General features: G+C 30.9%; 2 protein-coding genes across 2 annotated transcripts; both read right to left on the reverse strand.

Annotated features, from left to right (window-relative positions):
- Positions 1-1825: 1825 nt before the first annotated feature.
- LOC107624058 (Ribosomal protein S26e family protein) lies at positions 1826-3075 on the reverse strand. Its single transcript, XM_016326500.3, has 5 exons — positions 2941-3075; positions 2763-2855; positions 2587-2671; positions 2372-2505; positions 1826-2089 (listed from the first exon to the last, which is right to left on the reverse strand). Exons 1-5 carry the CDS (start codon positions 2941-2943, stop codon positions 2015-2017), a joined length of 390 nt encoding a protein of 129 aa, XP_016181986.1. The 5' UTR covers positions 2944-3075; the 3' UTR covers positions 1826-2014.
- A 15031-nt stretch (positions 3076-18106) lies between these two features.
- Positions 18107-26393, reverse strand: LOC107620842 (uncharacterized). The gene is made up of 3 exons (XM_016322948.1): positions 26074-26393; positions 18598-18727; positions 18107-18466 (listed from the first exon to the last, which is right to left on the reverse strand). The coding sequence occupies exons 1-3, from the start codon at positions 26391-26393 to the stop codon at positions 18107-18109; spliced, it is 810 nt and encodes a 269-aa protein (XP_016178434.1).
- Positions 26394-26918: the final 525 nt, after the last annotated feature.

Genomic DNA, 26918 nt, shown 5'->3' on the forward strand with positions numbered 1-26918 from the left:
TCAAAAACAAATGATTTATATTTTATTTTGGAAACAAATATTTATATATAATTTTTTTTTTCGAAATATTTATACCACGTCCCCGACACTTTCTACTTGGACTCGTTTCTGTCTGGACTTCCATGAAACAACTTGGATATGGAGTATTAGACTCGGGAGCAACAAGTCTACAACCAATACAGAGCAAATCTTTCGATGATAGATCAGATAAACTTGGCCATGGAGGCAAAGCAACGGAGAGACCTAAAAGAAGAGATTTCATAAGGGATGAGGAATGTTGAACAAGAAAGAGTTTAGTGAAAAGCTATTGTATCACTTCAATTCTCACAAAGTCAAATCTGTATTCAACCGAAAAAAAAGGGGGTTAGAACAGGGTTTATAGAGTTAGCAATACTAATCCATCTATGTGTACTTAATCCGACCAAAATCGATCAGGTACGATTGGCAAAGTTGACAGCAGAGCAGGTTGGGCTGCGAATAGGATCGGGTACAAATTTAGGCTTAATCCTATCTGATCTATATTCTGGTACAAATTTAGGCTTAATCCTATCTGATCTATCTGCACCCGTTATATATTGTAGTATGTAATTAAAAATTTTATACATGTATAATGAAGTTTATGGGGATTGAACCCACATCCTTTGCATTCTATAATTTTATACATGTATAATAAAGTTAATAAATTGATGATTATGATACTTGTAATTTTAATATGGATTTCATTATGATTTTGTTGTTTTTAATTTTAATATGGACTTAAGTTTGTAATTTTCAATTTCTGTGAAATATAAAATGACTAAATATTGGGTTTCATTCAAAAAAAAAAAATAAATGTTGCAGATAGTGTCGGATAGGATCGGGTGAGAAACTTTTGAGTGCGAGTAGGGTTAGGACTAAAAAAACATCAACCCATGAATAAGATATGATTGAATTTTAAAGAGATTATACACTTGCAAGTAGATCGTACCCGTTGGAGGACAAGTATAGGAATTCTTTAATTTTAATATGGACTTAAGTTTGTAATTTTCAATTTATGTGAAATATAAAATGACTAAATACTGGGCTTCATTTAAAAAAAAAATTAATTGTTACAGATAGTGTTGGATAGGATCCGGTGAGAAATTTTAGAGTGTGAGTAGGGTTAGGACTAAAAAAACATCAACCCATAAATAAGATATGATTGAATTTTAAAGAGATTATACACTTGCAAGTAGATCGTACCTGTTGGAGGACAAGTATAGGAATTCTACCTGCAAGAGACGGTGTATGGGAGATTTTCTACCCGTAGGGTGGGGGATCTGCAGAGGAAGAGATTCCTACTCCATAGGTACCTGTATAATACCAATTTATGTTAAATGACTGAATTATCCATCATAGATATATAAAGTTAGAGAACTCTAATTTTTTCTCACCCTCTTTGCCTCTGGACTGCGCCTCCCTCTCTCACATTCAAACACCAATGCTCTCTTTCTTTCACACATACACAAAATTCTTTGAACCATACGTTCTTTGTACTTGTACCCTTCACTACCAAAATCAATCACCGCAACAAATTTTGATTATCACTTTCTAACAAATTGACCTTTTGATTCACCAAGTTTCTATAACATAGTATGAGCCTAACGTTGAACACTAGAAAATCAAGGTTCGTTGCCTTACAAACCATTCATTTCTAAGGCTCAAACTTTAGTATAATGAAGATTTGTATTGGAAGAAAATAAGAACCAATTACATGACTAATTTCAGTTCGCGCATGTGGGGCAAATTTATTTCAGAGATACAAGTGCATAACCATTGACAAATTACATTTGAGCATTCGAAAACGTAAGATAATCGAAGTCCGTAACCATTCTCATCAAAATCATTAAATTGTTATGGTTCAGTATTCCAGGCAACCAGACTAAGAAAAAAACATCATTATCCCAACATAACTGATATTTAAATCATAAGCAGCAAAAGAAAATTAAGTTCTTAACAAGATTGAATTAACAAGGCCTAAAATTATAGAATGAGTTCAAGCACGTGGAGCAGCTCCAACTCCAGCAGGACGAGGAGCTTGACCAGGTTGACCGGGCCTTGGTGCATCATCCTTTAAAAGAAATAAAAGACACTAATCAAACAACAGGAAGTGAAACACAGTATATAAAAGCTATGTTTCATAATGAATGAAAACAACTAGTAAGCAGATGTTTGGACACATCATAAATCGCATTAGGCTTCAGCAGAATACATCCATCTATTCAATAACTAAAGAGCTAACAAACTCAAAATAAGATCATATCAACAGCATTAAAAATCATGTTCAATCAGTGATCCTTAGCAATGCACTAGTCAGCAATCTATAAGAAACAATTGGAGCACAAAGACATACCCTGCGTCTAGCAAAGCGTTGCGGAGGCTCACGGTTCCTCCTATCAGTGCGAGAACGCACCCTCACAACATGAGAGTGAATAGCACACGAAACACAGTACTGCATCTTCACATACAGCTTCGGAAGAGTGTATTCTACAAACATAAGAACAATTAAATAACATTCAAAATTCAAATCTTGATGAAGAAAAATACAGATCGGGTAAGAATCATTACGCTCATAGACACAGGCTTCCTGAACATCTCGAACTGCAGCCTGCTCAACAATGTTCCTCACAAGAAACCTCTTGATTGATTTGTCCTATTAATTTTGAAAAAACAGCCAGAAATTTCATCGATTGAAGGAGGGCATGAAAGAAATCTGAAAGGAGAAAGGATAAAGAGGAGAGTACCTTGGGACAGCACTTGCCGCAATTGGAGCAGCGAATGAATTTTACGTGGCCACGGCCATGCTTGTTTCTTCCTCCGTTCCTGCGCTTGAAAGTCTACAAAGGAGAGAGAAAGTAACGATTAAGCAGTGAAGGAGAAGAAACCGAGATGAGATGAGATGAGAGGAAGGAGAGATCGAACCATGGTTGAAGCTCGTTACGCTCTGAAAGCTCTCTAGGGTTATGGAGGTGATACTCTCAGGGGACAGGGGCACAAGTGCACAACAGTTAGGGTTTTCTTTCTATTGGAATGCCGTTTATAATTTTTTGATGGGCTAAGGAGTTATTTTATCTGTTAACTGTTAAATATAAATTAAAAACTAATATTTTACAAAAATAAAATAATAAATTATATAAATTATGCATTTTCGATTATGTGAATTTGGGTTACATTATAGAAATGATATGTAATTATGTGTTATTTTTTTAGATAGGGTTAGATGTATAAAAAAATTGAAACAAAATAAATAAAATTAATTTATTCGCAAAAATAATTTTGATGGTTTGAATTAGATTTATTTAATTGAATTTAAAAAAAGAATAGTGCTACTTAGCCAACAAATGTGATCAGTTTTTAGTAAATACTTGATTAACACTTCAAGGCTTGTTTGGGTGAGCTTCTAAGAAAAGATCTTTTTTTTGAGTTATCTTTTTTTTAAAAGATCTTATAGAGAAGTAAAAGTAATTTTATGTTTGGATATCTGATGTAAAAAGGTCTTTTTATCAATTAATTATGTTTGGGTATAACAATATAAAAATACTTTTTTGTTTATTTATTACATGAAAAACATCTTTTTTTAAGGAAAAAAGATCTTTTAAAAAAGGATGTAAATTACAACTTCTCAAAAAAGATCTTTTTTTTTATTTTACTAGTGCTTTTACTTTTATTACTAAAAATTTGCCAAACACGTTAAAAAATAAAAAAAAGATCTTTTTTCAATGAAAAAAAGATCTTTTTTTAACAAAATAATGGCGCCTAAACATGCACTAAATACTAATCACTCAATTCTAAAATTTAAATTCTAAACGGTAAATTTTAAGGATACAAAAATAGTATTGATAAAAAATATTAACACCGAAAAATCTAATATTTTTCTTAAAAAATAGAATTTTAAATTACATTTAAGTTAAATATAACTTTTCAATATAAAATAGACTTTTAAAATTATCTCAAATTATCTCAAACGGTTCCAGTCACCAAAAAAACGGCAGCTTTCCATTTTTTTTTCTTTTCCTTTGATTTCGCCTTTCTTTTTTCCTCCAAAATTACAAATTTTTTTTAGCTTTTGTTGGTTTGAACTAAATTTAGAATCAAGTACAAGTGTAATAACCCGTGTATGATAAAATTAAAATTATAATTTTAAATTATTTTATTAAAATTAATTTAAATTATAATAATTTAATTAATAAATAAATAATATGATGTATATTGTTCGTGTTTTTTAAATATAATATTAAATATATTAACTCGAATGTAGCTATTAAGTATATAAAAATTATGTTTGAATTATGAATTCTCTAAAAAAATTATTCCGTTTAAAACATTTAAATTATGGTTTCAATCCTAAATTACAATTATGATTTAAAAAAAATTTGATATAATATTATATTTTTTCTCTATTTTACTATTAATATATTGATATTGCAAGTCTAAATTACAGTATTTTACTTAATCTTGACTGAAAAAGAAAATAATTACTTGTTTCTATCATTTAATTTATTTAATACACCATGTGCTAACATTAACGGTATTTTTTTTAAAAAAAATATATTGATAAAAATAGATATAATATAATTACAAATATAACATAAATAAATAAAATATATAAATAAATACAAAACCAATATGTTTACCAATGTCTTTGTTAAATTTTATAAATTAGAGAATAAATTATGTATTCGGTTGCTCGATGATCACATAAATGATCAAGTAATTAGATTGTAAATTGATCTCATAGTGTACATCTTATTTTTTTCTCATTTTTGAATGAAAGTGAGAATTAAGAAAGTAAGTAGTAATACATAAAGAAAAAAAATTGCAACACAACACATAATTATTACCAAAAGAAATATTCATATTAAAATATTAAAATTTTACATACTATAAATAATGAAGATCATCAATTATAATGTACTGATAACTTCTCTCTATTTTTGACCATGATATAAGTTTTTCTTTTCCCGTCAAGAGTCCAATAACATCTCATTGAACAAAAAAACAATTGAATTAAAAGTAACAAATTAAGGATAAATGAGTGATTAATATAAGAAATTATAACTTCGTACGTGTATAAAATAAAGAAAATTTACTGATTTATTTTATGTTAAACGATAAAATTAACAATAGTATATTAATAAAAGGATATCCTTTAAAAAAAGTCACAATACAATTTCAAATATTTTCATAAATAAACTGTTAAAATTTTTGTTGTCAATAAAATGATGCTATTATATAATTTTTTGGCAAAATTGAAAATCAAAAGGAAAATAATTGTGTGTGAGTTAATATAAATTAATTACGTACCAAATAAGTAGAATCATTCATTTGTTTGTTTCAATATATCAGTATGGGCAAGCAAATTAAAATGATTATCCGAAATTTTACGATCATCGACGGTATGTACTAAATGTGACTCAAGGGCGGAGCTACCTATAAAGAAAGGGGGGCAATCGCCCCCTAATTTTAATTTTTTACATATAAATTATATGTAAATTTCAGTTTAACCCCCTTAAAATTTTATTTTAATCTTATTTTATTGTGTAAATATTTTTGACCCCCTCTAATATTTTATCTAGCTCCGTCCCTGACGTGACTCCTTCTTAAAAGATATTTTACACGTGTGTACAGTCAGAAGATATATTTCGCTTGATTTCTCAATCTCAAAATTTGAGAAGACATAGACCTTCCTTTCTACTAATTCATTCTCAAATATTTTTATCAAATAATTCTTGATTGAACAATGAATTTTATCGTACTACAAAATAAATTAAATATAAAAACTATTAGCATTTACAAAGCTATTAAAAAAATTATCTTTGACTTGTGAAATGGTGTACTTATAAAATTAACTTAAAATATGAACTACAAATATTTATAAGAATTAATTTTGATGTACTAAAAGTGTAAAGTAGTTTTACACATGCATCTAATTACATAATGACACATCAATAAAAATAAATACATTTCACATTGACCGCATGAGTGGTCATCCAAAAAAACGGATGTGATTGCACCACTGTGTAAAACGTTTTACACTGTCAGTGCATCGAAATTAAACTCTATTTATAAATTGAACTTAGCATTACTTGAAAAAATTTAGTAAATGAATAAACTAATATTATCATCTATTAGAACTATTTCTATGTAAATCGTCTTGCTTGTTGTCAAACTTGGATAGGACTTTTTATAACCTTATAATTCTTGTCTTTATTTTTCATATTTTCTCTTCGTATAATTTACTACAGGTGATACTATTGATAGGATCGTAGTCAATAGTCATTAGGTATGGAAAAAAAATATAATAAAAATTATATCAAAATTATAAATTTTTTAAATGATAAACATGAAAGAAAATTTACTATTGCTTATTATATATACTAATATGTGCAATAATTTTAAAAATATACTAATAATACGAATAGTCTAAGGATAATTGTACTACAGTTATAATAAATTTAGTTATTACTCTAAATAAATAAAATAAATAATATATTTGAAAACTAAAGAAAAAAGATTAGTGGTAATTATGTTTAAAATGTTCCTATATTTTTTTTTGTCATTCTTTCACCGCAATGTTAGATCAAGAAAACTCTAAATTTAAAATATAATAATAAATATGTCATGTGATAGAAAAATAATAAGCTAAAAAGATATATATATATATATATATATATATATATATATATATATATATATATATATATATATTATTGCTATATAGGGAGTTGATACACAAAGATATGTTATCGTAATAAAATATCACACTATGAATAATTATATTTGTCAAGTAAATTTTTTTATACTCTATATCTATTATATTATTTTATGTAAAATTAAAATCTATTTTTTAATTTAATATTTTATATATATATATATATATGAATTTGGATCCTCTAAAGTTTGAATTTTACTTTAGAGAATAAAGTGTGATCTTCTACCCTTGAATGATTTCTCTTTCATATTTATTTTTGGTCCCACCTATGAAATAAATGGTGAGAGATCACACTTTACTCTCTAAAGTGAAATTCAAACTTTAGAGGATCCAAATCCGTTTAGATTTGTTTAGGAAGATATAATAGAATTTATATTTCTAAATTTTAAGACATATATTTCTATTTTAATCTGTATATATATATTAGATATAATATTCTTATTTATTGTCCGAAATTTCTCTTATTATGATAGAAGATAATGATTCTAATCATGATATGATAAAATTATATAATTTAAACAAAATTAATATATGATGTGTAATTACTGTATATAATAAAAAATATCTTTATTAGAATTATATTACAACTAGCATTTAATGAATAATGCATAATTATACTAATTTAAAAAAACATCTTAATTATAATTATATAAAAATTAAACATAAATTTATAATTTTAATTGTCATAAATATGATATTAATGTTCATAGTGGTAAATTGATATTGCAATAATTAATTTTTATAATTATTTTTGTACTACTAAAGGCTATATATAGTGTTTCTTTTTAGTTAGTGAGTCCAAATCTAAGAATCAAAGCATTCTTTTTTTTTTTCTAATCTGTTATTCTTCTTTAATTGGACAATTGTTTCTAAGGAATTTTGTAGGTCAAGTTCAAATCACATCCCTTCCATGTTTTCTACGTTTGTCTGAAAATATTTGAAGTAGAGCATATAATGAATTTCCTCAATTTAGGTTCAGTTTTGAAAAATTCGTGTCAACCTTGAAGATGCAATTCAAAGATTGGTATTATATTTAAATTTTCTTCTCTTAAGCTTTTTGTATTAAAAGTAATTTTATAACATATTGTGATTTTTTTTTCAAAAACTACCGGCCTTCTAGTGTATTAATGCAATGCCATTGAGGAGAATAAAAGTCAATTTAGTTTGACAATTTTAACAAGATAGTCTAAATTTGTACGGATTCTAAATGTTCGATCTTATGATGTTATTTCGGTTGGGTGTTACAAGATTGACTCTAATCTATACGTATTTAATGATTAGAATAGATTAAATATTATTTAAATAATTTAGTTCTAATATTGGTATTATTTGATTAAATTAGTTTTAGAAAAATTTAAATTATTGTCTCAATTTATATATTATGACTATTCTTTTTGGATATGTTATTTTTAAACTTTTTAATATGAAATTTTTTCTTTTTTTTATTTTTAAGTTTGTTTTCTTTTTTAGATATATGTATCACCTTTTTTTTGTATTTCAGATTAGTAATGTAATTATTAAGAGAAATATAATTCATCAATAGATTAGAATGATTAAAAGTTTAATTATATTGTGTGGACACAAGATTGATTAGTTAAGATTAAAGCGTGAAAAAAGGAAAAAGAGTGCTTTCTTGCTAATATATAAAAATATCACCATTTAAAAAAAATTGTTAATCACGCATATAAAAAGGGATCGGAGAATATGAATGGATATAAAAAATAAAAAATTATTACTCGATTGTAGAATAAAAAATAATCATATATATATAAAAAAATCATAACAAAAAAATAATTAATATATGTGACTTAAATTTTTATATGTACAATTAATATATATAAATAAACAAATATTTAAAATTATTTAACAAAATTATTATATATGTATAGATAAATAAAAAAATTATTATAATTTATGAAAATTACACATATGATGGCATTAATAATAAAAAATAAAAAAAAAATTATTGGCTCAAAAAAAATTAATCATGATCAGAAAATAATTAATATATGCGATTTAAATATATATATATATATATATATATATATAAAGAAGTATTTAGAATTATTTAACAAAATAAATATATTCTAAAAATAAAAAAATATTAACTAAACAAGTGATATATATACATATAAATAAATACGGAAATTAGTATGATTTATGAATATTATTATGTGTATGATGGTATTAATAGAATAACAAAATTATTGAATGATTGTAGGCTAAAAAAATATATTATAATAAAAAAATAAAAAAATAATTAATATATATGACTTAATATATATGTATACTTAAATAAGAAAAAATTTAAAATTATTTAAACAAAATAAATAAATATATCCTACGAATAAAAAAATTATTGATTAATCGATCAATATATACTGGTAGTATAAATAAAAAAAAACCATTAAATAAAAAATAAATAGTATGTTTTAAATTTTGGGAATAAAATGTAAATAATTATAATATAATAATTTATTTAATTATTAATATTTATAATTGTTATTTTAAATCATAAATTTAGAAAAAAAAAAGTAGATTAACAAAAACTATTAATAACCATATTAGAGTTGATATACATAACACTAGATTAAGAAAAAATGAATGCATAACATGTTACTTTTTTATTAATCAAATTACTACAAATCTACAATCAAATTAATTTCAATAAAATAATTTAAAATTATAATTTCAACCTTATCACGTGCATAGTACGAATTAGTGAACAATTTATTATCATCTACATGGCACAGATTATTAAACAATTTCTCATGTATTTTTTTTTCAAAATAAAAATATTATTTTTACTTATAATTATTATTCTTTATCAATTCTTTCATTTAAACACTAATATTATTTATTAATTTTTTTTATTTTTATTTCTCACATTTATTAAAAATTTCTTTTCAATATTTTAGATATTAATTGTTATTATTTAATTAACTTATTTTAGGTATTTAATTATTAAAATTTTAGGTATTAATTATACCTCAATTACGGTATTAAGACTTTGAACATAATTTTAATTTAATTTTGGATAATATCAAATATATATATATATATATATATGATATTTAGGTATTAATTATTGTTATTTATTAACTTATTTTAGGTATTTAATTATTAAAATATTATATATTAATTATATTCCGTTTAGCGTGTTAAGACTTTAGACATAATCCCAATTTAATTTTGGACAAGGGTAGAAGATCACACTTTATTCTCAAAAGTAAAATTCAAACTTTAGAGGTTTTATCGTATTACAAAATAAATTAAATATAAAAGCTATTAGCATTTACAAAGCTATTAAAAAAAATTATCTTTGACTTGTGAAATAGTGTACTTATAAAATTAACTTAAAATATGAACTACAAATATTTATAAGAATTAATTTTGATGCACTGAAAGTGTAAAGTAATTTTACACATGCATCTAATTACGTAATGACACATCAATAAAAATAAATACCTTTCACATTAACCGCGTGAGTGGTCATAAAAAAAAACGGATGTGATTGCACGACTGTGTTTTACACTGTCAGTGCATCGAAATTAAACTCTATTTATAAATTGAACTTAGCATTACTTGAAAAAATTTAGTAAATGAATAAACTAATCTTATCATCTATTAGAACTATTTCTATGTAAACCGTCTTGCTCTTGTCAAACTTGGATGGGACTTTCTATAGCCTTATAATTCTTGTCTTTATTTTTCATATTTTCTCTTCGTATAATCTACTATAGGTGATACTATTCATAGGGATTTGGATCCTCTAAAATTTGAATTTCACTTTAGAAAGTAAAGTGTGATCTCTTACCATTTATTTCATAGGTGGGACCAAAAATAAATATGAAAGAGAAATCATTCAAGGGTAGAAGATCACACTTTATTCTCTGAAGTAAAATTCAAACTTTAGAGAATCCAAATTCGATCTAAACAACTCTATACTAATAGCCCGTGTCATGTAGTGTTTTTCAAGACTTATATTTAGGAACATATAGAATTTTAATAATAATACACAGATAATTGAAATAGTTTATATACAGATTTTTTCAGTTATTATTATTATTATTATTATTATTATTATTATTATTATTATTATTGGATAATGAATAAGAATTAGAATTATATCAATATTTTTAAAATTAATATAATTAAAATGACTAAAAATATTTAAAATTAATGTGCGTTATTGATATCATAAAATTTGATCATTTTATTATTAGATTCAAATATTCTTATCATGATTACCACGACCGGTGCAATTATCATATCATTATTATCATATCATTATTATTAAAAGTATTTTCAATTGATAATTGTAAGTAGTTTAATAATGTAGTAAATATTGATTTGATATAATTATAATGAAGATATGTTCTTAAATTAGTATAATTATGTATTATTCATTAAATATTAATTATAATATAATTATGATAAAGATATTTTTATGAAATAATTTATAATAGAGAATAGGAAAGTTCATTTTGGAGGAAAAATAGAGTCACGAGGGATCGACACCTCACCTTCATTAGTTGGGGAAAAACCCAATTTTAGTATATTAAGTAGATTATTTAATTAAGTTAACAAGTACAACTCTAAATATAACTATTAAAATATAAAATTTGATGATTTGAATAACCTTCATTATATTGAGTTTAAAAAATTTATAATTTTAAAATTGTATTTAATTTAAACATGATTTATCAATATAAAATAAGTTTTTATTTTTTTTAAAAAGGGTTTTTGTTTAGTTATTCACTTTTTAAATTTAATTTTTTTAAAATAATCAAATAAAACGACAAATTTAAGTCATAATATTTTGAATATTAAATTTGAGATAATTTTAAAAGTCTGTTTTATGTTGAAAGTTATATTTAACTTAAATGTAATTTAAAATTCTATTTTTTTTAAGAGAAACATTAAACTTTTTGGTACTAGCATTTTTTATCAACACTATTTTAGTATTTTTGTATCATTAAATTTATCATTTAGAATTTAAATTTTAGAATTGAGTGATTAGTATTTACTAACTATTTAGATTTTAGAGTATTAGTTAAATATTTACTAAAAATTGATAAAATTTATTGGTCACGTAGCACTATTTTTTTTTAAATCCAATTAAATAAATCTAATTTAAACCATCAAAATTATTTTGTGAATAAATTAATTTTATTTATTTTGTTTCAAAAAATTTTTTCTACATCTAACCCTATCTAAGACAATAATACATAATTACAAATCATTTTCATAATGTAACCCAAATTCACATAATTAAAAAGGCATAATTATATAATTTATTATTTTATTTTTGTAAAATATTATTTTTTAATTTATATTTAGTAGTTAACGAAAAAAATAACTCCTTGTCCCATAAAAAAACTATAAACAGCGTTCCAAAGAACCTGTAAACCCACATTTGTAGCAGTCTCTTAGTATGCCACCTATTATCAGCATAATATGTTGATTTTTGGGATAAGTATCATAGAATTTTTCCAGTATTTTATCTGAATTGATATGTACCTAATCTAACAGTATTGGTTAAAGGATAGTTATTTAAATCGAATCGATAAAAGAACCAATTAAGTTACTAGATTATTGGATTATTGGTCCAATTAATGGTTCACAAGTTGAATTGATTAATCCAGTCATAATTAAATAATTATATAAAATTTTATTATTATCTTTATAATAAAGATCTTTTTTAATTTTATTTTTATATTTTAATAATTTATTAATTAATTTATATTTATTATATTATTATATAATATAAGTATTTATTAAAAAGATAAATTATGATGAGTAGAGAATTTCTTTTGTTTTCTTAATTTGTATATATTTAAAAAGATAGCCTACTGGCAATGCTAGTAGCTTGCTATGCTAAGGTAAGTGGTTTGAACCACAATCTTTGTATTTTGGAATATTAAAACAACACAAGAGGACAATCCGTTGGAGCACGGAAGACCTTCAGAGTACTGGATCATTGTTGGACCCGTTCGACCCAAACCAGCTGGTTTTGAGTGGTCCAATTGTTTGTTCGGTCCGGTCTACACTTCCACCAGAATTAGTCAGATTGTCAATTTATTGGTTTTTTTTTATCGAATTGGCTGGTCCAGTCCTAAAATCTTGGTGCGCGAAATTAGAACTCGCACAACTGAACCGGCAAGTGCACCAGGTTGTCCAAGTAATATCTCAGGTGAGTGAGGGTCGATCCCACGAGGATTGTCGGATTTTGCAAGCAATGGTTATCCTGCAGATCTTAGTCAGGTGAATAGAAAAGATAGCTGTTGTTGAATGTGCATACCTTAATTAAAGAAAGCAATAAAGAAATAGCAGAGAAACAATGATGAAAAATCAATTAAGGCTTTGGAGATATTTTATCTTTCTGGATTAGTTTTTCTTACTGATTACTTCAATAATGAACAATTCATTTTATGGCAAGGCTGTAAGTGATTAACTCATGTTCTCTAATCAAGTTAATCTCCCCTAAATCATAACAAAACACCGTATTCAAGTAACTCATGTCCTCTCATCAAGTTAGCTCATGGTGATTCACTATAGCCGAAGATGAAGTCTGTGCAATTCACTCTCCTTTTGTTGATCCTACTCAAAACGCCACAGACAAGGTCGGATCTTTTGGATCGGAGAATGATGCTTTATGATTCTAGCCTCAGTGCCACAGAGACCTCATTTACCCATGACTAACGAGATTTTATGTCACGTATCCCAATTAGCCCAGGTACTCTCTTGGAACCTGTGATGCACTCTCAAGCTGTAGCTCAATACTATCCGGGTCAGGACTCGCATGAACTCATGTTGAATAAGGGGTTATACTTCCGTTCCACCCCAGATTCATAAGGATGAAAGACAAAAATGCATCATAGAATAGAATCAAACATATATTGAAATAGAAACAGTAATATTATTAATCCATAGAAATCAGCAGAGCTCCTAACCTTAACCTTGGAGGTTTAGCCGCTCAGAACTTATCATACATTATTAACAGAAAACCTTCCACATTTCCACCTGAATTAGTTAGACTATCAGTTTACTGATTTTTTGTGCTGGCTAATTTGGATAAGGCATCGACTCGATTATTCATTTTCTAAGTTATATTTCTGATCTCTTCCTCTTGGAATATGGTCAATTTTACCAATGTCTTTTTCAAATACCTTTTCATATTTGGGTTTTTGGCTTGATAATCACCATTTACTTAAAATGTTATTACTTGAGAGTCACTGAATATATACCACAACTTTTGATGCTCTAACCTTTTCATCTTGATTATTGGATGTTGGAAAGTTGAATTTGAGAGATAGCTCTAATCGAGTTCCATCTTTGATTTCCAAGATAACTCCTACTCTACTGCCAACTTTATTTAATGATCCATCTACATATAAACTCCATGTAGTCAAATAGCCAGTTTAACCTCCCACATATTCAGTAATGAAGTTGGTCAGATACTGGAACTTGATAGTCGTTCGAGTTTCATACTTTAATTAAGTCAAATTCTGATAATTCAACAGTCCATTACAACATTCCCCTCCTACCGCAATGTCCGTCTTCTATAGTATGTGCTTCATGGATTAGTTGGTTTAGACTTTAATGGTGTGAGTCTGAAAATATGATTATAGTCTTTTAGAGGCTAAGACGATGTTATAAGTAAACTTTTCAATTCTCTGATAATTCAATTCAGCCCCTTATAATGTCTTACTTGTGAAGTAGATAAGTTTTTGACCTATTTTATCTTTTCAGACCAGAGTAGAAGCAATTGTTTTGTCAACGACCACAAGATACAAAATAAGCTCTTCACCTATTTAGGTCGAATAAGAATAAGGAGCTATGAAAGAACTTTCTTAAATTGTTAAAAGACTTATTCACATTTTTGTGTGTAAAATTTTACTATTTTCAAACTAGTTACTTATGTGCCACTGTTTTGTCACTGTGGCACACTATTTTTTGGCGTGCTTATTGAGAGGTATTTAACCAAATGCACCTTCTACTAGGTAGACAATGTCAAGTAAAACACCTATGTGTGGTGCCTTCTATAGTTAAAGCGTGAAACATAAAGATACCTTTTAGTATGAAAATGTCAAGTGAGAAAACGATTTTCTTCCCAGCCTTAATCTGATACCACTCAGGGGCGGAGTTAGATGAAATATAAGAGGGGGCAAAAAATATTTACATGATAAAATAAGATTAAAATAAAATTTTAAGGAGAACTAAACTAAAATTTACATATAATTTACTTGTAAAAAATTAAAATTAGGGGAGCCATTGCCCCCTTTGCCATTATGTGGCTCTGCCCCTGATACCACTCTCTTTATTGGAATTAAATTGCTCTTATGGCTTATTAGTATCGGCAGAGTTGCTTCTTTTATTAGTATGATTTCTTCATCTCTTATATATAGAAGCACATTAAATGCATAATCCATTTGAATTAATAGGCTATTATGCAGAATTCTTTCTTTTCGTAGAGAACTATGCATAACTTTTTTTTGGCCAAATTGAAGTTATTTTTCTTATTATTTCTTGTAAACTAGAAGGTAAAGTAGTGGTTCACTTGTTCCATATAAGTAATTTTTTTTCAATCTTGTCTTTATTAATAACGAGTAGTATATTAACAAGTACTACAATTTTATTCTTTGTTCTACATAGTTTTTAATCATGTAAAAAAAAATTAACTGTTTTGGTTAATTATCATGGTTATTGTTGTTTGGTGATGTTATTTGTGATTATTAATAGAGTATGAAAAAAAAATATTTGCTCTGTGAAAAAAAATGAATTCTCCATAATAGGCATAGTTTTGAAAACAGAAAAAAAAAAAGCGTCTAGCTTGACCAGATGAACTAGAACCGGTTAATAGACTAATAATCCAATTCAAATTAAAAAGCTATTGTTAGTAAATGTTAAAAATGAGAAAAATAAGTAAAGAAAATGGCAAATCAGTCAAATCAAAATTTTTTAAGCAATTACAAGTTTAAAATAATTAAACACTGGAAAATCATTTTTTTAAAAATATATATTTATATATAAATATATTATTTTATTATATTTAATTAAATCTTAGTTGAACCTATAATTAGTTCGATTTTTAGAACTTTGATTATAGGCTATCAATCAAGTGGAATGCGAATTTAAGGGCAAATTACTTCAATAAACCAAATGGCAATCAATATTACCTGAATATCCCAAACAAGAAAATGCAACGTCAAAGTCTCAAAACACATTTCTATATAAATCGAATTGACTCATTCGATTTGATGAAACACGTAGTAAATCGAATTTAGTGGATTCGAATTAGGTGTAAAACGTTCTTGAATAAAAATCAAATCAACTGGATTCGAATTATGTTCATTTATTAAATGCTAATAAATCGAATCTAATAAATTTGATTTAGAAATAGATGTAAATCGAACTAAGTAGGTTCGATTTAGCCAACGGATTAGAAGCCCCAGGTAATCTGAAACCATTTGATTCGATTTTATGGTTTTGTAAATCGAACCCAATTGTTTCGATTTACATGTGAACGTAATTCGAATCGAATTGATTCGATTTGCATAGATCATTGCTATATAAACAAATCGAATTCACTTCATTCGAACTAGGAAACCACATACCCCACCCCCAACGCACCACCCAGATCCAAAAATCTCTGAAAGCAACCTGGGAACAACCAAATCTACACAGATGGAGGACGATCCGAATTGTCTGTATCGACTAGATGGAGTCGCGCATATTACTGGTGCCGGGGAGGTTAGTGTTTTTTTATTTTTTTCTTTTTTTAAAAAAATAGTAGTTGGTTAGAACTATTAGTTTGGGATTTTTAAAATAAAACAAAAAACAGATACTTGAACTTAGTTCATGTTAGAATTAGTGATTTATTAACTATAGAATATGATTAACTGTAGATTTATGAATGGGGTTAATTATAGGATTTTGAGTGTGTTAATAAAGAGAACATATTTTTGTATGGACTTGTGAGGCACTTACGCAATTGTTGTGTACTCGTGGAGGACTGTATGCTTTTTTTTATTACCTTGAAGAAGTGGACCATGAGCAATGCATTGATTAGTGTTTTTATCTATGAAAGATTGGTAGGAATTTATTGTAAACATGTTTTTAAAGTATCAGCATGCAATGTCTACGGTAGTTAGAGAGATTTTTATGCACCGAAAAGTTTTTTGGTGACGATTGTGAGAAGGAATTTTCTATCTTTAAGCAGTCCCATCGATGCATCAGCAACATGAGATGGCAACACGTATGATGTTGGATGATAGGATCATTCCGTACTTGCAGATGGCTAATCTGTACCATCTTGCAAGACTGAACGAGAGTTGGTTTTGATTGGACGAGCCGTTGGTTAACGCTTTCGTAGAGAGATGGCGGCCTGAGACGCATGCCTTTCACATGCCGTTTGGGGAGTGCACGATAACCCTCCAGGTTGGCCTCGATCACCTTAAGCAGATGCTAAATAAACTGTTGCTCGGTGCTTAACTGTGCCTCGACCTCTCTTCCTTTCCGTATGAACAGCTCGGCCAATCTCCCATATGTGGCCTTCACCAATGCACATACCAGAAGGTTCCTCACGCCCTTTAGAATCGAGTTTACACACTCAGATATATTCGTAGTCATGTGCCCAAATCTGCGACCTTCGTCCCGATGCTGAGTCTAATGTGCGTAGTCAACTCGATTAGCCCAGTTGCACATAGCAGGATCAAACGCACGCAAGATGTCAAACCAGTAATGAAACTCGACCTCGGTCTTCACATATGCAGCATTCACTAATAGCCTCCTTGCATCCTTGCCCTTGAAAGTCAGGGCAAAATTAGCCGCCACGTGACAGATGCAGAATGCCCTATATGCAGTAGGCAGAAGCCATCCACCATCAGGAGCTTCCAATGCAGCCTTTATCCAGTTGTACTTATCTGATATGACTAGTATACTCGGTTGAGGCGTCACATGAGCCCGAAGGTGAGATAGAAAGAATGACCATGACTCTGCATTTTCACCTTCCACAAGTGCAAAAGCAATAGGAATGATGTTGGAATTGCCGTCTTGTGCAATCCCGACAAGCAGTGTACCACCGTACTTGCCATACAGGTGCATACCATCCACACTGACCAACGACTTGCAATGTCGAAATGCCTCAACACACGGTGGGAATGTCCAAAACAGATGATGAAAATAAGCTGTAGAGTCATCCACTTGCCCACCAACTCGTACAGGACTCGTCTTCAACACAACTACACTACCTAGCATAGTGATATGCACACCCAATACCCATCATGGCAAGTCATTGTACGAATCTTTCTAGTCTCCGTAAATTTTTAACACGGCCTTCTGTTTGGCCTTCCAAACCTTCTTGTACGTCGGTCAAAAGTCAAAGTGTGCCTCTGTGGCATTCTGCAGTATCTTGATCGACATTGCAGCATCAGCTTTAATCATGGGCAGTATGAAGGCCGATATGACATGATAATCAAGCTTTCTGTGGTTACTAGAGATCGATGTGGCTAGGCAAGTATGAGGACCATTGTAACATTTTACCTCCCAAATACCTTTGCGCTGGCGGAGGCTAACCCAGATGAGCCATGCGCACCCGCCTCTGAACTCCTTGCACTTGCCATAGTACTTGCAATGATCCGATTCCAATACCTTGTACTCAACATCATGGCGAATGTTATAGGTCTTCACGCTGAACACGACTTCCTCTTTATCCTGAAACTGCTGACCGACCTAAAATTCAGATACACTTCCTGCATTTTGCGGGTCTCTTACCCCGAAGCCAACATGTACAATAGGATCCCTCTGAGGTGCCATAGCATCCAAGTCCAGAGCAGAGAAGTGCGGGGGGTACTGATTAGTACCTGAACTAGATGCTCCTCACCTACAGCTGGAGTCGTCTGTGGTGTCTCATCGTCGCTATCATCAGCTATCGTGGCGGGCTCCACATCATCATCATCATCATGCAATGTGATGAGAAAACTTTTGCGTGGTCTAGAAATTGCGGATGAATCCTCGTTGCAAGTATAGTTTCTAAACCTTCAAAAGTCCTTTCATACAAACGTTTTGGTTGTCACAAGTAACAAATCCCTTTGAAATTGATAACCGAGTATTCAAACCTCGGGTCGTCTTCTCAAGGAATTGCAGGGAAGTCTGTTCTTATTATTGGTTATGAAGATTGTAAATTGGGGGTTTTGGAAGTTTGGGCAATACGCACAGGTATATTTAAATGACAAGTAAAATAAATTAACAATAATAAAATCTCTTGGCAAGGTATGGAGAACTGGAGGTCCTATCCTAGCTATCCTTATCAATTGTGATGAGAATTGGATTCTTCCCCCACCTTATTAACCTCTAACTATGAAGGTAATTTAAGTGGACAAATTAATTCCAATTTTTAATCAACAATGAGTTTGATAACTCAAGAGTTACCAATGTCTCAACCAAAGCCAAAAGGGAGAAAAATATCTAAATTAAATTAAAAGCATCAATATAAGCAAAGCAATCATAAGTTTGGAATACCTCAATTAACTCTAATAAAGACATCAAATGTAACATGGAAGAGTTCATAAATTAAATTGGGAAAATAAATAAAAATAAAGAACCTGGGATTGAGAGCTACTCCTAAAACTAAGAGAAATCCTAAGAGAGAGGAGAGAACCTCTCTCTCTAAAAACTACATCTACTCCTAAAAAATTATAAAAATGAGAGCCTCTTTTTGAAGGGATGTAGTCCCCCACTTTATAGCCTCTAATCTGTGTTTTCTGGGCCACAAACTGGGTCAGAAACAGTCCAGAATTCGCTGGTTTCGAATTTTGCCACGCTGGATTTCTGTCACTGCGACGCGACCGCATGGATCACGCGGTCGCGTCACCTAGCTTCAGGGAAACTATAGCATATTATATATCAAATGGAAGCCCCAGACGTTAGCTTTCCAACGCAACTGGAACCGCATCATTTGGATCTCTGTAGCTAAAGTTATATCCGTTTGAGTGCGAAGAGGTCAGGCTGGACAGCTTAGCAATTTCTCCAACTTCTTGTATTCCTTCCACTTTTGCATGCTTCCTTTCTATCCTCCAAGCCATTCCTGCCTTATAATATCTGAAAACACTTAACACACATATCAAGGCATCTAATGGTGATAAGAGAGGATTAATATTAGTAATTATAAGTCCAAAGAAGCATATTTTCAATCAAAGCACATAATTAGGAAGGTAAATGTAAAACCATGCAAATAGTATGAATAAGTGGGTAAAGAGTAGATAAAAACCACTCAATTGAGCACAAGATAAACCATGAAATAGTGGTTTATCAACCTCCCCACACTTAAACACTAGCATGTCCTCATGCTAAGCTCAAGAGAAGCTATAAAGATGAAGAGGAATGGTAGGATGTATGAAATGCAATCCTATCTATATGAATGCAACTACATGCAAAAATGTTTCTACCTACTTGGTTAAAAATAAATAAGTTCTCCAAGACAAATACAAACCAATTTCCACTAATTCAAATCGTACAATAAAAAGCAAGTGAACTTGTAAGAAGACAGCTCATGAAAGCAGGGAACATAGAATCAAGCATTGAACCCTCACTGGTAGTGTATATCACTCTAATCTCTCAAGTGTGTAGGGTTATTCACTCTACTCTTTTCTAGTCATGCTTTCTAAACCTTGTTCTTCATCTAACCAATCAACAATTTTTAATATACCAATGCAAACATCATGAGGTCTTTTTCAAGGTTGTAATGGGGCTAAGGTAAGGGTAAAGGTATATATATGGCTAAGTGAGCTTTATAAATTGAATCTTTAATTAACCTAAACTTTCACCTAACATACATATACTCTATATAATTCTAATTCATGCCTAGCTACCCAAGATTCCCACTTTTACATCACATACTCATGTATCAACTTTTTCTTTTTAATTTATCACATGTGCATTGATTTTTTCATTAACTTAACATTGGGGTAATTTTGTCCCTTTATTTATTTATATTATATATATATATATTTTTTTTTTTCGTTTTTTTTTAATCATAAAAGCAAACATAACTTATCAATGAACATGGATTTTTCATTATTTTTCTATTTTGATTTTTCATGAGTAGGTTCCCAAATTCCCAATATTCAAATAAATTAGAAACATGATACATTCCCTTATTAACCCATGTTCTCACAGTTTTCCCACACTTAGTTGATGCACAATTTCTATCTTAAGCTAACCAAAGATTCACTTGGGATTTTTAATTTGTTTTTCTGCTTAAGGCTAGTAATGTGGTTATAGAACAAGAGGGGATTAAAAGCTCAAGGGGCTAACAAAGGTGATGTAAAAGGTAGGCTTATTTGGGATAAGTGAGTTAATAACAAATAATGGCCTCAATCATATGCAAGCATGTAAATATACTAATTAATGGACATATAGAATGGAACAAAGCAAAGATTACAATTATAGAGAAGAAAACACACAGGAATAAAAATTTATGGTTAAATAATGTAACCATGTAAATAAGCTCAAAATCTCACAGGTTGTGTGTTCTTTAGCTCAAAAACCATGTTCCAAATACAACTTCAAACAAGTTTTAACATAAATCTTTTTTTTTATCTACCATTTTTTTTCAATTTAAATTAGTGAAATTTTTCAAAAATAGAGTCCTAAAAAGAAATTTATTACTTTAACCAAGTAGTAACTAAATGCACAAAATCAAACAAATATGCAATTAAACATGCAAATGCAATAATGAACAAACAAATAAAATAAAACATTGGTGTTGAAAGAGGAAATAACTAACCCATGGAGATCGGTATCGACCTCCCCACACTTAAAGATTGCACCGTCCTCGGTGCATGCTGAGATGTGCAGGTGGACGGGTCTTCTCCAACTGATGCTTTTCTCCAAGGATTTTGCTGATGGACTTGTTTGTTTCCCCATGTAAACGTCTTCCGGTTCCCTTCCGGGTGGCCATCCTGAAAGAAAAAGGGAAGAAGAGTAACCCAGAAATAAAGATAGAAAAATAAATAAAACATGGGTTGGTTGATGCCAAATAATGAGGGTCTCAATTACATGGTAGCTACAACATGCAAGTGAGAAGACAATAGAAGCACATGGCATGCCAGTGGTGTGAAAATTTGCAACAATGGAGAAGAGAATGGGGAAGGAGAGATAATATAAATTCATGTCAATGCAAGAGTAATATAGATATAAAAGATTGGCATTGATTTAAATAATATTACTCAATAAGAATGAAACAAGTCACTAAGCACTAAGAAAATACCAGAAAAGATGTAACAGTTGAATAAGAACATTTGAACACCAATAATAATTTAGAAAAATATGCAATGAATGAAAGTATGCAAATAAATTAAATAAAATAGAATAGAAGTGAGAGAAAACAAGAAAAGAAGAAGAAAGAAATAAGAAAAGATAAGAAGAATAAGGATTCGGAGAAGAAAAGATAAGAAAATTGGCACTAATCTGGATAGGTTGTGCGACGCTGGCGACGCGGTTGCGTGGGTGACGCGGTCGCGTGGTGCGCGATAAGGTTGGGCGACGCGGACGCGTGGGGCACGCGATCGCGTGACTTGATTTGTGCTAGTGGTGTGAGTGCAGCCTCGCAGTCGCACAACTCTCTGTTCAAAACTCAGTATTGCCAATATCCAGGGTGACGCGGTCGCATGAGGCATGCGATCGCGTGAGTGGCCATTATGAGGATATGACGCGGTCGCGTCAGTCACGCATCCGCGTGGAAAGGTCTGTGCGTCTAGCGCCAGTCCAGCATCACTCCAGCTCATCTTTCGGCCATGTACCCTTTTTACGCTGATTTCAGGTCACGCGGCCGCGTGGGTGACGCGGTCGCGTGGGGTGATTTGTGCTATTGGCACGCCTCCAGCGCTGCTCCTGCGAAACTCTCTGTTCATATTAATATTGTCTCCCATCTCCTTGCGACGCGGACGCGTCGCTGATTCGGTCGCGTCGCGTGCTCACTTTTTTTTTTTGTAATCTGAAAAATGCAGAATGCAGTGTTAATATGAATGTGATGCAAAACTCCAGGTTCAATATAACAAAATAAAATAAAATTCAAAAACAAATAAAACTAAATAAAAATGAAAAAGGACGATCATACCATGGTGGGTTGTCTCCCACCTAGCACTTTTAGTTATAGTCTTTAAGTTGGACATTTGATGAGCTTCCTGCTATGGTGGCTTGTGCTTGTACTGATCCAAGAATCTCCACCAGTGTTTGTGATTCCAGTAACCTCCGGGGTCCCAAACTAGGCATGTGAAATCCTTGAGTAGCTTCAAAAAGATTCTTAGGCTCTCGGGGTGTTGGATGTCAGAACAGATTCCAGGATCCCAAACCTTGCTTTTACACCCATTTTTGTCGGGATCTGTATTTTTCCAGCCGGGTGATAAGTAATTTGAATTCTCACTGCAGCTACCAAACAGATTCCTAGACCCATTCAATTGAGCTCTACACCAACCTTTGCATTTAAACTTAAAGCTTCCAACCATAATGAACCTTGCAGGACAATTCTTACCACTGGCCATTTTCCTCTTACTCTTAATGCCACAAAGAGCTCTAAGTTGACCATCCGTCTCCAGTAGCCCATATTCAAGTGGGATTAGAAAGCTATGGGATATGAATTTTACCCACTTGAATGTTGTGAAGGATGATGGCAACTTAGGGGGAAGGGTTTTCAACAACTTTGGCAAGGTAATTTCAAACTCCACTCCGTTGTGCTCTTCTTTGACATCTTCTACCTCTTGATCAACCTCTACAAAATCTTCAACTATGATCTCCCTTGGAAGTTGTACGCTCTTCTCAACATCAACATCAAACACCGTGGAAGGAGGCTCTGTGACTGGACTTTCCAATGGAGGTACAGCATCTCTTAAGTCCGCAACCACTTCTTCCTTTTTAATAATTGCTGCTTTGTCCAGTTGTTTAAGTATAAAATCGTACTCATCCTCGATGATTTTCTTTCTATGACAACTCCTTTCAACTATTCTTTCATCTTCAAGGGTCTCTCCTACCCTTACCCGTAGGGCCTCCTCTAGCTCTTTATGAAGTATGGATTCGCGAAGATGATTCCTTCTTTCCTGTTCCATATCAATAGCATAATTGGGATCATCTTGCTCTTGGATTGATGGATGTGGGTGCTCTTCCATGGATGGTGGTGATGGGATGGAGAGATTATTCTGTGGTTGACAAGGAAGTGCACTAGAGCTTGAGGGTTGATTGTTGAAGGTATTTGGTGGTCTGATTTGGGTGAAGAGAGCTTGTATAGTAGAGTTTAGATCGGCAAGTGCTTTCTCCATGGAGGTTTGGGGTAGATAGGAGGGTTCATTTGGTTCATAAGGTGGTTGGTATGGTGGATGAGGGTTAGGGTCATGTGATGATGTCTGGTAGTAGGGGGCTTGTGAGTATGGTGGTCCAGAGTTGTGTTGAGGAAAGGGTTCATAGGCATATAGTGGTGGTTGTTGATAGTCCACTGGAGGAGGTTGTTGCCATGAGGGTTGATTAAATCCTTGTGGCTCCTCCCATCTTTGATTGTTCCAACCTTGATGCCTGTTCTCATTGTAATTTCTTCTTCCTGCAACATTATTGTAACCAGACTCATAGCCAAAGGGATGAGAGTTCTTAGTAGAAAATAAAAATTAAAAATAAAAATAAAAATAAATTTAAATTAAAAGGTTATTTAAATTTTGAATTTAAAAATTCAATTTTGAAATTTTGAATTTTAAATTTTGAAATTTGAAATTTTGAAATTTGAATTTTAAATTTTTGAAATTTGAATTTTGAAATTTGATTTTTGAAATAAGATAAGATAAAATAAAAATTTTAAAATAAAAACCAATAACCTCTTAACTTAAGAAAAAGCAAAAATAAAAACAAAAATAAAAACAAATAAACAAGCAAAAATAAAATATTTACAATAACCAATAATAAGGTACACGTTTGCAATTCCCCGGCAACGGCGCCATTTTGATGAGAGAACTTTTGCGTGGTCTAGAAATTGCGGATGAATCCTCGTTGCAAGTATAGTTTCTAAACCTTCAAAAGTCTTTTCATACAAACGTTTTGGTTGTCACAAGTAACAAACCCCTTTGAAATTGATAACCGAGTATTCAAACCTCGGGTCGTCTTCTCAAGAAATTGCAGGGAAGTATATTCTTATTATTGGTTATGAAGATTGTAAATTGGGGGTTTTGGAAGTTTGGGCAATGTGCACAGGTATATTTAAATGACAAGTAAAATAAATTAACAATAATAAAATCTCTTGGCAAGGTATGGAGAACTGGAGGTCCTATCCTAGCTATCCTTATCAATTATGATGAGAATTGGATTCTTCCCCCACCTTATTAACCTCTAACTATGAAGGTAAGTTAAGTGGACAAATTAATTCCAATTTTTAATCAACAATGAGTTTGATAACTCAAGAGTTACCAATGTCTCAACCAAAGCCAAAAGGGAGAAAAATATCTAAATTAAATTAAAAGCATCAATATAAGCAAAGCAATCATAAGTCTGGAATACCTCAATTAACTCTAATAAAGACATCAAATGTAACATGGAAGAGTTCATAAATTAAATTGGGAAAATAAATAAAAATAAAGAACCTGGGATTGAGAGCTACTCCTAAAACTAAGAGAAATCCTAAATCCTAATCCTAAGAGAGAGGAGAGAACCTCTCTCTCTAAAAACTACATCTACTCCTAAAAAATTGTAAAAATGAGAGCCTCTTTTTGAATGGATGCAGTCTCCCACTTTATAGTCTCTAATCTGTGTTTTATGGGCCGCAAACTGGGTCAGAAACAGTCCAGAATTCGCTGGTTTCGAATTTTGCCACGCTGGATTTCCGTCACTGCGACGCAGCCGCATGGATCACGCGGTCGCGTCGCCTAGCATTAGGGAAACCATAACATATTATATATCAAATCGAAACCCCGGACGTTAGCTTTCCAACGCAACTAGAACCGCGTCATTTGGACCTCTGTAGCTAAAGTTATAGTTGTTTGAGTGCGAAGAGGTCAGACTGGACAGCTTAGCAATTTCTCCAACTTCTTGTATTCCTTCCACTTTTGCATGCTTCCTTTCTATCCTCCAAGCCATTCTTGCCTTATAATATCTGAAAACACTTAACACACATATCAAGGCATCTAATGGTGATAAGAGAGGATTAATATTAGTAATTATAAGTCCAAAGAAGCATGTTTTCAATCAAAGCACATAATTAGAAAGGTAAATGTAAAACCATGCAAATAGTATGAATAAGTGGGTAAAGAGTAGATAAAAACCACTCAATTGAGCACAAGATAAACCATGAAATAGTGGTTTATCACAATGCATCCTCAACCCAATCGGGTGGTCCAACCTCTCCGAAAACCGAAACCATCGCAGGAGAACCGGGCGTCACGAAAGCAACAGCCCCCAACGGTCCAGCCTCACCAACTACTTCATCACAACTGCAATTCAGATTAACCACAAAGGACGGTGAAGCTACTAAATCTGGCTCATGTGGAATCACCGGCACTGCTGACGAGGATCCAACAGGCATGGCACTAATGCAGGCTGGATGTCCTGTGGAGTGGGGATTTCTATTCGAACCTCCAGAACTAGATGCAACATCAACAAGCTTTGCCAACAGCTCTAGAGTCCTCATCTCCGGAAATTGACGGTGACAATGGAACAGCACCTAGAAATCTTCGTCACTACTGATAACGAATGAATCATACTTGACATCATCGCGTAACACAGAAATTGGGATTTTGTAAAACAACTTCTCCACCCGTTTCACATCTTGCAGTCCTAGTCTCTGGAGTATAGTATTCTTAAACTCAGCAAAACTAGTCAAAGGTCTGATAAAAACACTCGGCGGGTCCTTGTTAGTGAACTTAATTCTTGATCATATTTTTTTCTTAATTGACCCTCTATAGTGCACAAGAGTTAAAAAACTCTCATCACTAGCCATTGTGAATCTCACTCTTCTACAAAATTTCGTGTATGAGCTCGTTTTTATACACCTCAGTGCTCTGTAAATCAAATTAAGTGTCTTCGAATTATTCCTATAGTAATAAACACAATAAATCGAAGCAAGAAGTTTCGATTTACTATAACGTACGTACATGTATAAATCGTATTAAAATGGTTTGATTTACGTTCATCTATAAATTGAGTCCATTTGATT

This window comes from Arachis ipaensis, chromosome B10 (genome assembly GCF_059453495.1).
Source record: "Arachis ipaensis isolate K30076 ecotype BB chromosome B10, ASM5945349v1, whole genome shotgun sequence".
Taxonomy (NCBI): Eukaryota; Viridiplantae; Streptophyta; class Magnoliopsida; order Fabales; family Fabaceae; genus Arachis; species Arachis ipaensis.